Source organism: Mesocricetus auratus, unplaced genomic scaffold (assembly GCF_017639785.1).
Source record: "Mesocricetus auratus isolate SY011 unplaced genomic scaffold, BCM_Maur_2.0 Super-Scaffold_100030, whole genome shotgun sequence".
Classification (NCBI taxonomy): domain Eukaryota; kingdom Metazoa; phylum Chordata; class Mammalia; order Rodentia; family Cricetidae; genus Mesocricetus; species Mesocricetus auratus.
Window position 1 is genome coordinate 7514554 of NW_024429211.1, and position 14555 is coordinate 7529108.

General features: G+C 43.7%; 1 protein-coding gene across 1 annotated transcript in view; it reads right to left on the reverse strand.

Annotated features, from left to right (window-relative positions):
• Oca2 (OCA2 melanosomal transmembrane protein) overlaps positions 1 to 14555 on the reverse strand; it is a 176751-nt gene that overhangs the window by 82889 nt on the left and 79307 nt on the right. Inside the window, 2 exon segments of the mRNA XM_040733342.1 lie at positions 10198 to 10345; positions 11486 to 11618. Coding sequence (XP_040589276.1) covers positions 10198 to 10345; positions 11486 to 11618 — 281 coding nt within the window.

A 14555-nucleotide genomic window follows, 5' to 3' on the forward strand; every position in this document is an offset into this window, starting at 1 on the left:
CCTCAATCCTAAATTAAAGGAGCTCACCACCACCTCCTAGGTTCTGACTGCTGGGATTAAAGGTGTGTGCCTGACTTCTATATAGGATTGTGGCTGATTTCGCCTTCTGAATCCTCAGGCAATCTTTACAAATCATGAATAATTTATCACCACAAAGGCAATAAACAGATTAATGGAGTAAAGGGAGTGGGGACCCTAGGGCAAGACCCCACCTGGCTTAGCTTCCAACTTGTGAAAAGGAATTAAAGAAAAGTTTAGGGCCAGGTATGTGGTACACACCTTTAATCCCAGCCCTCAGAAGGCGGAAGCTGGCAGATCTCTGAGTTTGAGGCCAGGCTGCTCTACAAATCCAGTTTCAGGATAGCCATGTTCCAGCCACAGCAAGCAGCAGAACTAGGCAGTTTTTTTCCACATGGTTCTGGCTTTAGAATCCAGAATATAAGAACGAGGTTATGGACTCTCCCTCCATAACTAAGGGAAACCACCGAGGCCAGGAATGTGACAGGGGTGTCCCTAAATGGAAGTCTAGAGATGTCATTGAATGAAACTGTGAAGTTGAAGCCTGGATTGCCTTGGAGACCCCAAGATGTTGGAGATGACACAGTCTTGAGATAACTGTCAAGGAGGGCTGTTAACAGGGAGTAGAGCCAGTCCAAGAGAAAGAAGTGAGGTGCAGTCAACAAAGGTGAAAGGAGTTGGAGACATGAAGAGTACTTGGACATCTAACATGGAGATGCAGAGTTTGGAGTTTGTGCAGCCGGTTTTCAGTCTTGCTTTGGCCCAGTGTTTCCTTACTATGCTTCCTTCCTGGCATTTTGAAATGGCAATGTATATCCCATGCCGTTATATGATGTAAGTATTTGATCTTCTTTTTTATTTTGATTTTACAGGGGATTACAACTAAGAGTACAAGAATCACAGAAGAGAATTTGAACTTTGGACCCTTCAACAAGTTTGAGACTGTTAGAAACTATGAGGACTTTTGATGTGAACTGAATACATTTTTTGCATTATGTTACAACCACCGGCTTATGGGGCCACGGAATGGTATGCGGTAGTTTGAATAAGGCTGGCCCTCATAAATTCATGGGTTTGAATGTTTGGTAATAGAGAGTGGCTGTATTAGTGGGTATAGCCTTCTTGGAGTAGATGCGGCCTTGTTAAAGGAAGTTTGTCACTGTGGAGTTTGACTTTGAGATTAAATATGATCAAGCTATACCCAGTGTGGCACACAGTCTCCTTTAGATCAGGATAGAACTCTCAGCTCCTTCTCCAGCACCATGTCTGCCTGCATGCTGCCATGTTTCCCACCATGACAATAATGAACTAAACCTCTGAAACTGAGAGCCAGCCTCAATTAAACAAACGCTTTCCTTTATAAGAGTTGCTATGGTCTTGGTGTCTCTTCACAGCAATAGAAACCCCAACTAAGCAGATCTAAAGAAAAAACTCTCAAAAGAGGAATCTGAAATGACTGAGAAACACTTAAAGAGATACTCAACACCCTCAGCCATCAGGGAACTGAAAACCAAAACTAGTTTGAGACTCATCTCATCCCTGTCAGAATGGTTCAGATCAATAACACAAGTGACAGCTCATGCTGGCGAAGATAATGGAATGAGGAGAACACTCTTCCATTGCTGGTGGGAGCCCAAACTTGTATAACCACTAAGGAAATCAACATGGTGGTTCCTCAGAAAGTTGGGAATCAGTCTTTCTCAAGGGCCAGCTATACAATTCTTGGGCATATACCCCCCAAAAAAATGCTTCATCCTACTATAAGGACACTTCCTCAACCATGTTCATTGTTCCTCTATTCATAATAGCCAGAAATTGGAAATAACCCTAGATGTCCCTCAACAGAATAGAGAAAGAAAAGGTGCTATGTTTACACAATGGAGTATTACTCAGCTATTTAAAAAAAAAACTACATCATGAAATTTCCAGGCAAATGATGGAACTAGGAAAAAAAATCATCCTTGGTAAGGTAGCCCAGACCCAGAAAGATAAATCTGATATATATTCACTTATATGCAGACATTATCCATTAAATAAATGATAACCAAACTGCAATCCGTAGAACCAGAGAGGTTATATATATATATAGAAAGGAACTAGAGGGACACATGCACTCCCTGGAAGTGGGAAATAGAGTAGATTCTATGGGAGGGCTGGGGACAATACAGGGGGAGTAGGAATGGGAGGATAAAGTAGGTAAGGGGAGGAGAAGGGAGAAGGAGTTGAGGAAAAGAATTCAGGAAGAAACAGTTGGAATTAAGGGACATTTAAGGCATGGTATGGAAACCTAGAGCACTGGCAACTTTTAAAAATATATAAAGGTGATCCTCATAAGGTCTCCTAATAATGGGGGGGATGGAGTCCTTAAGGGTCATCTCTTGTCACCAAATAAGGCTTCGGATACCAGGCCTGGGCTGTATTAAGTTGAGTTTTTGGCCAAGGGTGGTTCCTATGAGAATCCCCAAGCAGCGGAGGCTGTTGCTGAAACAATGGGTTGCTTTGCACAAACCTACAGCGAGGCCTCACTGATGAAGACAACACCCACACAGCTCAGTAAACATAGAGAAGTTGATCTGGTGCCTACATGGAGCCTTCACCTTCTATTCCCTTGAGGCAGAAAGCTACTCTGCAGTCTACCAAAAGAGAACTGCGAACACCAGCCAGCCACAACCTTTGGCCTGCAATCTGCCCTGTCTGCGAGACACGCTAAGGCAAAGGTGGCACAGAACTTTTGGGAGCAGCCAATCAACGTCTGGCCTGATTTAAGAACTTTTGGGTGCAGCCAATCAACGTCTGACCTGATTTAAGGCCCGTTTCACAAGATGGAGCCCGTACCGCCGCTACTAGAGAGTAGGATAGCCCAGAGACAGAACTAGATAGCAAGAGATTCAAGGTTAGTGCCTTACTCAGTCATCATCAGAGAAGCGTCTTCCTACAGCAGACAGGAACAGATGCAGACACCCACACTCCGGCATCACATAAAGAAGAGAAACTTCGTGGAATGCACAGCTCTAAGTGGGATGAAGCCTCCATCAAATCCCCGCCCCCGCAGAGTTCAGGGAGCCCTGAAGTGGAGGTGGAAAAAAAGTGTGCAGGAACCAGAGTGAGCAGAGGATATCGGGAGAACAAGGCCCTCTGAATCAACTGAACAAGGCTCATATGAACTCAACAGAGACTGAAGCAGCAAGCCCAGGGCCAACACGGGTCTACACCAGGTCCTCGGTGTGTACGTTATAACCTCTGATTCGGTATTTTTATGGGACTCCTGGGTGCATGAACAAAATGTTCTCTGATTCTTGTGCCTGCTCTTGGGGTTCTTTTCCTTCTCTTGGGTTACCTTGTCCGGCCTCAATATGATGGTTTTGTTTTTGTTGTTTTGTTTTAGTTTACTATATTTTGTTTTGTCACATTTGGTTTTCATCTCTTGGAGGCCTGTTTTTTCCTACTAAGAGACGAAAAGGGAGTGGATCTGGAAGGGAAGGGAGGGAGAACTGGGATGGTTAAAGGGAAGGAAAACTATAATCGGGATATAATATATGAGAATAGAATCTATTTTCAATTTTTAAAAAATCCTAGATTGGGAAAAAAATACAGGAAGCAATGTTCTGAGCTAAAGAGAGTAATGAGCATTGCAGAGAGACTGTAGAAAGAAATATTTTACTAACACAACTGAGAACACGGACACCACCCCCCCCAAAAAAAATCAACAATATGACAGCCAGAGTTGATACACATATTTCAACAATACTTTAAATATCAGTGGTCTCAATTCTCCAATCGAAAGCTGTGGGATGACTGAATGGCTCAAGAAAAGAAAGTCTGAGGCCCACTGCCCAAGGTGTGTGCTGGTGGAAGACACCCAGGCCAGGCAAAAAACAAAAAACGAAAAACAAAAAACACCCAGCACCGCTTTCCACCTCCCAGAGTGGGCAGGGTATGCACTGTGGAGAGAGGCTGAACTGAAAATTCAACGGCAGTGAGGACCAGGCAGACGGGAGTGGCCTACACTGCCACCTCTGCCAGTGGTGATCTACAGATCCATGCTGCTGCCCAGAGAGGGCCATGTCTGAGGCAGAGGTCCTGCTCCAGCTGAAGTCTGCATCGATGCCTGTGTCCAGTGTTACTACCAAAAGCCATGCAGATGCCCATTGTCTGGGCTGTCACCTAAAGCCACAGTGGTGTCCATGGACTGTGCTGCCCCTCAGGGGCCATGTTGATGTGGGTCCAGGCTGTCTCTGAGGACCTTGTCTGGGTCTGTGGTCCTACTGAAGCTGGGTGCTGTGTTCATGGTCTACGCTGTCGTCGGAAAACACATGGACGCCCATGAGTCCACGCTCCCGATGACTGTAGAGAGCAAGGAAGCTACTTTTGCAGTGATATTGATGACTGCAGACACAAAATTGCATGGAAGGCTTCTGTGACAACACCCCCACCCCCACCCCAACCCTCCCACCAAATGTAACAGCCCAGACAGGAAGTCATTGAAAAGAACTCTTTAAAAAGTGCGATAAGGATGTTGAAGTTGGTCCTCCATAATTGATGACTTCTGGCAGAGGTCCTGGAGGGAAATTGCTCAGTTCTATTTATGGGGCTGGCCACTGGGAGCTCAACCATGCTCCAGTGAGTATAGAGATAACACAAATTAGAATTTTTCTTTCTAATTTCCATTTTCATTTTGGAGGTTTTCTTTGTGGGGTTACGAGGGTGGGCATGGACACAAAAGGACTGGGAGTTGAGTATGATTGGGATGCGTGATGTGAAATTCCCAAAAAATCAATAAAGCTATTTTCATACAAAAAAAGAAAAGAAACAAAATCCATCTGTCTGTTCTCTACAAAAAGCCCATCTGAGCTTTATAGAGGTGTCACCTTAGAGCTGAAGTATGGGAAAACATACTGTAATGGAATGGAACCAGAAAGCAAGCAGGTAGGTTATCTAATGCCTGACAAAATGGACTTCAAACAAGCTAATCTCAAGAGATAATGAGGGACACTTCATTCTAATCAAGGGAACAGTGAACCAAGGAGACTTATGTCTAATGTACTTACAATGAACTCTGACAATGTATGTTGATTCATAAAAATAACAATGTTAAAACTTCATTTAAAAATTAATAATGTCTTACTGGATTTTTAAAGCACAAATTAAAATCAACCCACTAATAGTAGGTGATTTCAACACCCAACTTTCCCCAATAGACAAAAAAAAAATAAACAGAAACATTAGAATTAATTAGCACCACACATCAAGTGGGTTCACAAATTCCCACAGAATATTTTACCTAACTGCCAAAAATAAACATTCTGATAAATAGGACATGGAACTTTCTATAAAATATACTACATTATAGAACACAAAGCAAATTTTAACAAATTCAGAATGATTGAATAACTACTGTATCCTATCTGGCCACAAGGCAATAAAGCTTAAAATTGACAACAAACAAATCTCTAGTAAATACACAAACTCATGGAGATTAGATGACTCTTTACTGAATGGGCCAAATAAGAAAGAAAGAAAATGTCCTAGGAGTAAATGAAAATGAAAACACTACACAATAAAACCTCTGGGACACATGGAAAGCAGTCCTACAAGAGTAATTAATATCTCTATGGGCCAACAATAAAATATCAGAATGAGTAAAAATTAGATATTTAGTGATGCAACTCAAAAATTTGGAAAAAAAAAAACAAAGACAAATAACCAAATCCAAACCTAGTCAACAACAAGAACTAACAAAAAAGCAGAGCAGAAATCAATAACTAACAAAGAAAATAATAGGCACAATCAATGGATCTAAGAGTTAATTCTTTGAGAAAATAAACAAGACTGGTAAAACCCTGGTCCATCTAGTCAAAAAAGGGGGTGAGAGGAGGGAAGGAAGGAGAGGACCCAAATAATGAAGTCAGAAATAAGGAAGGAAATATTGTAACAAACACCAAAGAAATTCAGAATATTACAAGGGACTATTTTAAAGCCTATATTTAATTAAGCTGGCAAACCTAGAAGAAATGACTTTATAGATTCACACTAGCCATAAAAATTAAACGATGAAGTCTACAACCTAAACAGGTTCACAACATATGAGGAGATTGATGGATTCCACCACAGAATTCTACTAGACTTTCAAAGATCTACATCCAATCCTTCTTAAACTGTTTTTAAAAATATAAATGAGCACAACAAAACGCTTTCTTCTAAGCCAGTATCGCCCTAGAACCAAAAACCAAGTAACAACACAACCAAACAAGAAAACAGTAGGTGAGTATCCCTAATGAATATGCGCTTTAAAATGCTCAAGAAAATACTTGCAAATGGAATACAAATATACTTCAAAAACATTATAAATCATGACCACGTTATCATTATCCCTGAAATGCAGGGATGGTTCAACACACATAAGTCGATAAATGTAACAAACCAGACAAGTGAAACTTAAATATAAAAAAAAAAAAAATCACATGGTCAACTCAATACATGTAGAAAAAAGCCTTGGAAAAATTTTCAAAATACCTTTGTGATAAAAGTTCTAGAGATTATAGGGCTAGAGAGTACGTACTTCAACATAATAATATCTATGTATGAGAAACCCATAGCCAAATTCATCCTAAATGAAGAAAAGCTTGAAGCAACCCCACTGAAATCAGGAATGAGACAGACACTTGCTCGACCATGTTCATTGCTACTCTAGTCACAAGAGCTAGGAATTAGAAACAATCTAAATGTCCTTCATACCATTAACAAAAGCATGGTACATACACTATGGAATTCTATTCAGCTGCGAAAAATGATGAAGTTTGGAGGAGAATGGACAGAACTAGAAAAGACCATACTGAGTGAAGAAAGGGCGGTCCAGGAAGACAAACACTTGCTCTCACTCATTTGAGGCTCCTAATCTTCAGATGTTGAGTACATATCCTGGAGTGGCTGTAGAAACTAGGAAAGCAAAATGGGTAGGGGGTTGGGGGAGTCATAGAGAGGACAACATCAGAGTGCGAGTGATTTAACTGTGGAAATAGGAAAGGGGAGCTCTAACAAGGTCATGGGAAAAGATAAGCACACAAGAAGGGGAATGAGGGTAGACTATAGCAAGCACGTCTGGAGAAGTCATAAGCAGCCATACTATTAGCCACCTCTTCAAAAGCCTATAATACATGTAAGTTTGTATACAAATATACATGGCTTAAATGAGACGTCCTGATCTTGGCTGACAATGCTTCCTCCAAGACACGAAGACCACCGAACAAAAACCCAACACCAAGTATGAGAAACCCTCTTTGGAGTTAGTTGTTGGTCATAGTTGTCTGGGAAATGCCCAAATTAGCATCATAGGTCATTGCTTTTGCCCTTGGATGACCCCTGCCAGAGGGGAAAGTAAGTCCCTATTGCTGAAGACACCATGCACTTCAGAATCAGGGCTCAGAGGCCTCTGAGCTACAACCGACCTGAATGCCTCCTCCTTGACGACTAGCTTTCGTGATAGCAGAAGGCACCATGAATGCTTCCAGATGAGGGAGGAAGCCGGAAGCCAGCAGTTCTCACCCAGCTGTGATGCTGCCTATGAGCGACGCCGGTGACCAGCGTGGCATGATAACCCTAACGATGGAGTGGTGGCATGAATACCTGGGCAATAACCAAAAGCTCTCTATTGAACGTAAAGCCTGCTCTACAAGAGGGAAATCGTGCCTGGTACTGGAAATATAACCCGTTACCAAGGGCTAGAAAAGTCAATGAATGTTGGAGGAGAACCTACAGACCACCACTTTACTAAATTGGCATAGTCCCTAACTATGTTTAAAACTTTTGTCCTCATATCCACAGACAAGTGTAGTACTCATACCTCATCAGGGAAATTTCTCTTCACAACAGACAGTGACCATAACAGAGAACAACCAACCTAAATTCGGAGAGTTGTGGAACCCAGTCCCAGTAGATACCTCTACAAAGCAACTCTTGCACCCAAGGGACAGGGAACGTTGCAGAGGAAGCGGGTGGAAATGTTGTAAGAGCCAGAGAGGATCCAGGGAGTGTGTTGTGAGACTGTGACTTCTAGTAAGAAAAAAATACCCATATAGTCTCACCAACATGACTGCCTAAACATGGCAGAAACGAAAATGGCACAATAGGCATGCCACAGAGGACAAGGGAAAGACCACAAGGACCAAACACTACATAAAGAACAACAGGCAGCTAAGGAATGCTGAGAATAGGAAAGCAGTCTTCGCCAAAGGAGCACAAGCCAACTGATTACCCAGTACCGAGCGGTCATCTCTGGAAAACGTGCGTACAATTAACATCACACAGACGGAGCAGGTGATATTTAGGAACACGCATGTATATACATATACATATATGCATGCAACAAAAATTAATGAAATAAAGGAGCCGAGAATTTTTAAAGAGAGTAAGGAAGTATACATGGGAGGGCTTAAATGGAGGAAATGGAAAGAGAAAATTATATATTTATATTATGAAATTTGTTTATCTTTATTTCATGGCATTGGTGGTTTGCCCACACGTCTGTCTGTGTGAGGCTGTCGGATCCCCTGGAACAAGAGTCACAGACCGTAGTGAGCTGTCATGTGGATGCTGGGAATTGAACCCAGATCCTCCGGAAGAGCAACCAATGCTCTTAACCATTTGCTCCAACTATCCAGCCCCCAGATGTACTTATATTATACTCTGAAGGGCTAGAGAGATGGCTCAGCCCTTAAAGGCTAGGCTCAAAACCAATAATATAATCTCAAATTTTAAATATATACATGTGTATATATATATATACATATATATATATATATATAAAGATTGTGGAATGTTAAAGTTATACTATGTTTTACGAGATGCTGACAATAAGCAGGGGAAGGTTATGGCTTCACAGTGATGTTTGTGTGTCGGACTGACAAAGGGGATCAGTTGCACTGGTTAGTCTTTGTCAGCCTGACACAAACTGGAGCCATTTGGGACGAAGGATCCTTAACAGAACGCACGCCTCCTTCCGACTGCTGTGGGCAAGACTGCGGGCCGTTTCCTTGACTAATGACTGACGTGGGAATGGCTACCTCACTTTGAGGAGTATCACCCTGGACGGTAATGACTGACGTGGGAATGGCTACCTCACTTTGAGGAGTATCACCCTGGACGGGCAGTACAGGAAAACAAGCTGAGTCAGCAACAGGAAGCAAGCTAATCAGCATCCCCCATGGGCTGACCTTCACCTCCTGCCCTGACTTCTCAGTGATGTAAGCTATTAGACGAAATAACCCTTTTCCTCCCCAGCTTGCCTGGAGTCATGGTGTTTACTACAGCAACAGCAAGTCAACGAGGACAAAAATGTAAGGTCGAGTCAGCCCTTCCTTGAAACACGGTAATTAAAAACCCAGAAACTGATATTGGGGTTCAGGCTTCAAGCTGAAGATCAGAGAGGCAAAGCAGCTGAGCCGCTAGATCTTACCTCTACCCAGCTGAAATGGCAGCCCTGTCTCCACTCATCCTAGGAGGCAAGAGCTCTCAGTTCCTGTCTCCTCCTGCCTTTCTGTCCCCTCCTCCCTGGTGCTGGGATTAAAGGTGTGCGGCCCCCAGGTACTGAGATCACCTTTGTGTGAGTTGCTTCTTTTAGGACTGGATCAAATTCGTGTACTCAGTGTGGCCTTAAACTAAGAGAGATCCGTCTACCTCTTAACCCTGAGTCCAGGGATTAAAGATGTGTGCCACCGCTGCTCAGTTTCTGTAGATAACTAGTGTGGCTGCTAAGATTAAAGGTGGGTATCACCACTGCATGATCTCTATAGACGGTGGCTGGCTTTGCTTTCTATACCCTCGGGCAAGCTTTAATAAATCGTAAATTGCTGTGGTGTTTAATTATGGCAACATAAAACTAATGCTTTTTTTTTTTTTGGTTTTTACGAGACAGGGTTTCTCTGTATTGTTTTGGAGGCTGTCGGTCCAGCCCGGCCTCGAACTCACAGAGATCCGCCTGCCTCTGCCTCCGGAGTGCTGGGATTAAAGGTGTGCGCCACCACCGCCCGGCCAAAACTAATGCTTTGATCAGAAAGGGATTTTAGCTCACTTGGGTATCATGTGACGTTTGATTGTAATGGGATATGTCCTTCATGCAATGCCATCATGAGGCACAACCTGTGAGAGGCCCCTGGCATGAATCTGAACAGGATGATATGGTACCTGTGGAAGGAATGCAGCCTTTGGGCCAGCAGGTGCTCCAGGGACAGCACTTTCTCCAGCAGAAGGCCACGCACAGCTGTCTCCTCTCGGCTAGCTGGACTGATACGCTGTGCAGTCAAACGCCAGACATGAATCTCATGCTTCAGTTCTGCAGAGAAATAAGGGGAAGGCACCGAGTCCATCCCACCCTCCGACATCTGCAAATCCCCTCCCACCACCCCCCACACCCCAGCAATGTGCACCCACGCTCCACCCGGCACAGGATCTTCACAGCATGGGCTGCGATGACGGAGCCAGATGATAGAGCGGAACCCTCTGAAAGTCATCATGGAAGCAAGAAAAGCCATTTCAACCCTGCCTGAAAAGAACGTCCTTTCTCGAGCAACGTATTTTTTTAATTCACTTGTTAATTTATTGTTATTGTGCTTTTGTTTGAGTGATGTCTTAACTCCAGAGCTCAACAACCCTAGCCCATTCTCACCAGCCCTGCTTTCAGACAAAATCTGAACATTGCTGTCGTGGCTTTAATACCGTTTGTCATGGTTTCTCAGCTGTCTGGCTAAAAGCAAGTCCTCTCCAAACTTTGCGCCATGTAGCAAAGAGACCTCACCAGTTGTTGGAGCCACACTCTTGGACTTCCTGTCTCCTGGACAGTAAGCTATTATATATAAACCTCTTAACTTTTTCAGCTTGCCAGGCTGTGGTAGTTATAGCAACACAAACGAACTCAGCCAATTGCTCAGTCTTTGAATGGTTTCAGAAACAGAGCTCTTGAAGAGCAGGATAGGTGTGACTCTCAGGCAGCCACGCTTGGCACGCTAGAGGTAAGAAAATAGGAGGCAGAATTGCATTCCATCTCCTAACCCCCATGAGGTTTGGATGTCACACAGGAGAGACAATGAGTCAGCTGGTGAAATGCCGGCCAGAAAGGAGCCAGCAGCACTTTCACCCATGGCTGAATGCGGACACATTCCGATAGTGAATGGGAGAGAGATGGTTTGTCATCCATGGCTTCCTAAGAGAGTAAGGTATTTTATGAGGCTTACATTTAACCTCTGTTTTCCAATTTGAAAAAAAATTACATAAGGAAAAGGCCAATATGACAGATTCAAAGCAAGTCAGCCTTTACAGCTGCCCAGCACACAGACTGAAGCAGCCCAGAGCAGCTTGTTGGACAGCTTGAAGGTAGTTGCGGACAGTCGGTGTGGGAGAATGCCCCTGCCTGCTTACAAGACCACCCCCCTGGGGCAATAAAGAGTCCGCAGCATGGAGAGGTGCTCATACCCACCGACAATCTCGCTAGGCTCCTTGTTATAAAGCTTTTTGTTCCAGTACAGGAGTCTGAGGAGAGGAAAGGAAGCCAGGAGAATGAGGCAAATCCCAAGGAACATGTGCACTGTGAAACCGGCGAAGTCCATTCCCTGGAAGAGCAAAGGGAGCCACGTGACAAGTGGGCCTTAGCGGTGCTGATGGAGAGTGTGAACTGGAAACAGGAACAGCAGGGGCTCTGGTGACCTCTGGACAAGAGCCCTGCAATGATTAATGTATTTTTGTTGTTGTTTGGTTGCTTCTTGTTTTCTTTTGTCTTGGTTTGGTTTGGTTTTTTTGTTTTGCTTTTATGAGACAGGGTTTCTCTGTATAGCTTTGGAGGCTGTCCTGGAACTTGCTTTGTAGACCAGGCTGGCCTCGAACTCACAAAGATCCGCCTGCCTCTGCCTTCTGCGTGCTAGGATTAATGCTGGACGCCACCACCAACTGTCTGATTAAAGCTTTTCTTAAATATGTTTTGTGTTTCTGAAAAACCAGTGCTAACATAAATTACAAGCCACCTTAGAAGGAAACAAAAATGGGCATTCACAACTAACTCCTAGCTGGATTTAGTCTATCTTCATCACAAGGCTAATATGTTGCCCCAGGATAAATAGGGGTCAAAACGTTGAACAATGTGCCCCATGTATGTTCACTTATTTAATGGTTAATTTTTTTAATATTTGACTACAGCACCTGTTGTGGGTTGGAAGGGGCATCCTCTGTAAGGTTCAGTCTTCCCAACATGCTGGACACTATAGCATCTGCACAGAGGAATGGAACCAGCTACAAGGACCCTAGGGAGGAAGCCTCTCCCTTCTTTCCCTCTTTCTTTCTTTCTTGGCCTGTCTGTGGGGCTAGGTGTCATGGTCATCTCTTGAATATGCTTCATTTTGGCAAAACAAAAAAAATCATCCTTAGGTTAATTTTTAAGAGAGTAAGTCAACGATGTTCTTGGTTAATTCTGCTCCTTATTTCATTCTTTTCTGTGTATCTTTGAGCAGATATGCCCAGCGTCTCTTTGAGCACCAGTAGGAAGATGAGGCCTTGGAGATTATCACCTGTGAGAATTCAAGTACTTTCCATGAGTAATTACTGCCAAAAAGTGGGGGAGGGAGCATCAAGGGTACCACAGTACTGTGGGGCATTGGGATCTCAGAGATTGAATGGTCTTGGCAGTAAGGGTTTGGTCACAGAGCACACAGCAGTCCAGACAGGCTCACACAGGTAAAGTTAGAAAGCCCCATGGGCTGTCAGTAACCATTCAGGAAGTCCACCTTCCAACACTGTTGGGGGGAAGTCCTGTGCATTTGTCAATAAAGCACTGCTGGCCAATAGGGAACCAAGAGAGGTGGGACTAGGAGTCCAGGAGGACTCTGGGAAGGAGAAACACAGAGAGTCGAGATGTAACACCATGGGGTAGGAAGCCCGGAACTATTCTCCGGTAAGAATCATACTTAGATTAACAATTATGGGGTAATTACTTAAAGCAGAGCTAGCCAGTAAGAGACAAGCAAGGCCAACAGCTTCATAATTAATATAGCCTCCTGTGTGCTTATTTGGGACTGATGCAGCTCTAGAACCAGGCTGGCAAGAAGGCTTCTCTCAAGGAAAAGGTTTCTCTTTACACAACACCTCTCACTACAAAGCTCAGGCTAGTTTCCCCAACCTCCCAAGTCATGGGGTCACCGAACCTCACTCAGAACTCACCACATTGTGGAAGCTCTTCAGCTGGGACACTACCTTACATTTATCTATAGAAGTCATACGCCACACGTCTGACTGAAAGATAACTATACCTTTGGTGTTCATAAAAACGTTTTAATTTCCTTTAAAACTAGAAGAAAACAATATGAGCCTGGAGGAGCTGCTGAAGAGACAGGTCAAGGGTTAAGAGCCGTGACGGCTCTTGCAAAAAAACCCAGGCTTTACCCCAGGGCCCACACAGTGACTCACAGCTGTCCGGTTACAAGTGACATGCAGTAGAATACGATTTTCAAGTGCGAAACTTTTGTGTATGCTGTATTTGTTTAACTCTGTGAAGCTGCGATTCATCGCCGGTCTGAAACACCGACAGTCCTAATAAAAAGCTGCATGGTTAATAGCGAGGCAGAAGCAGGGACAGTCGGGGCTGGCAGGCAGAGAGGATGAATAGAGGGACGAACAAGAGACCAAGGAGAGGGGGACATCAGGGGGCCAGCCACCCAGGCAGCCGCAGAGTAAGAAGGAAAGTCAGATACACAGAAGTAAGAAAGAAAAAAACCCCTGAGGGGATAAAAATAGATGGGTTAATTTAAGTTAAGGAAAGGAAGCAGGGGCAGGTGGAGCTCTGTGAGTTCGAGGCCAGCCTGGCCTACAAAGTGAGTTCCAGGACAGCCTCCAAAGCTATACAGGGAAACCCTGTCTCGAAAAGAAAAAAAAAAAAAAAAAAAAAAACAAGAAAGAAAGAAAAGAAAAGAAAAGCTGGTTAGAAACAAACCAAGCTAAGGCAGGGCATTCATAACTAATAATAAGACTCCCTGTATGACTTACTTGGGAGCTAGGTAGCAGGTCCCCCCAAAAAGGCCAAAGAGTAAAAAGATTTAAACTTCTCGCAACAGTGACAGACTAACCTCTCTGTCCAGGGGATTAGAAACCCTCCTGTAACCTCTGTGGACATGGTGCACAGACATACACACAGGCCAAAAAAATAATAATAAATAAATAAAACCGCCCATAAACATAAAATAAAAATAAATAAATAAACGCTAAAATTTTTAATAAGCCTAAGAAAAATAACTTAAATATAATATATTGATCCACCTATCTTTAACCCAACCAGACTGTAGAATATAATTGCTAGTTTTAGCAACTACAGGCTGAGGAGACGGGAGTTCTGCATCCTGAGTAACTCTGAGTCCAGTCCGAGCGTAAGCACCTACGTTTTCTCCCCCTTAGCAGTGGCGGGACGACAGAAGAAAGGCGAGATGAGCGGGAAAATGAGGAGAGAGAAAAGTTAGCGGGACCCTAGAGGCGAGCCCAGCAAAGCAAACAGCGCTGAGCGGAAGTCG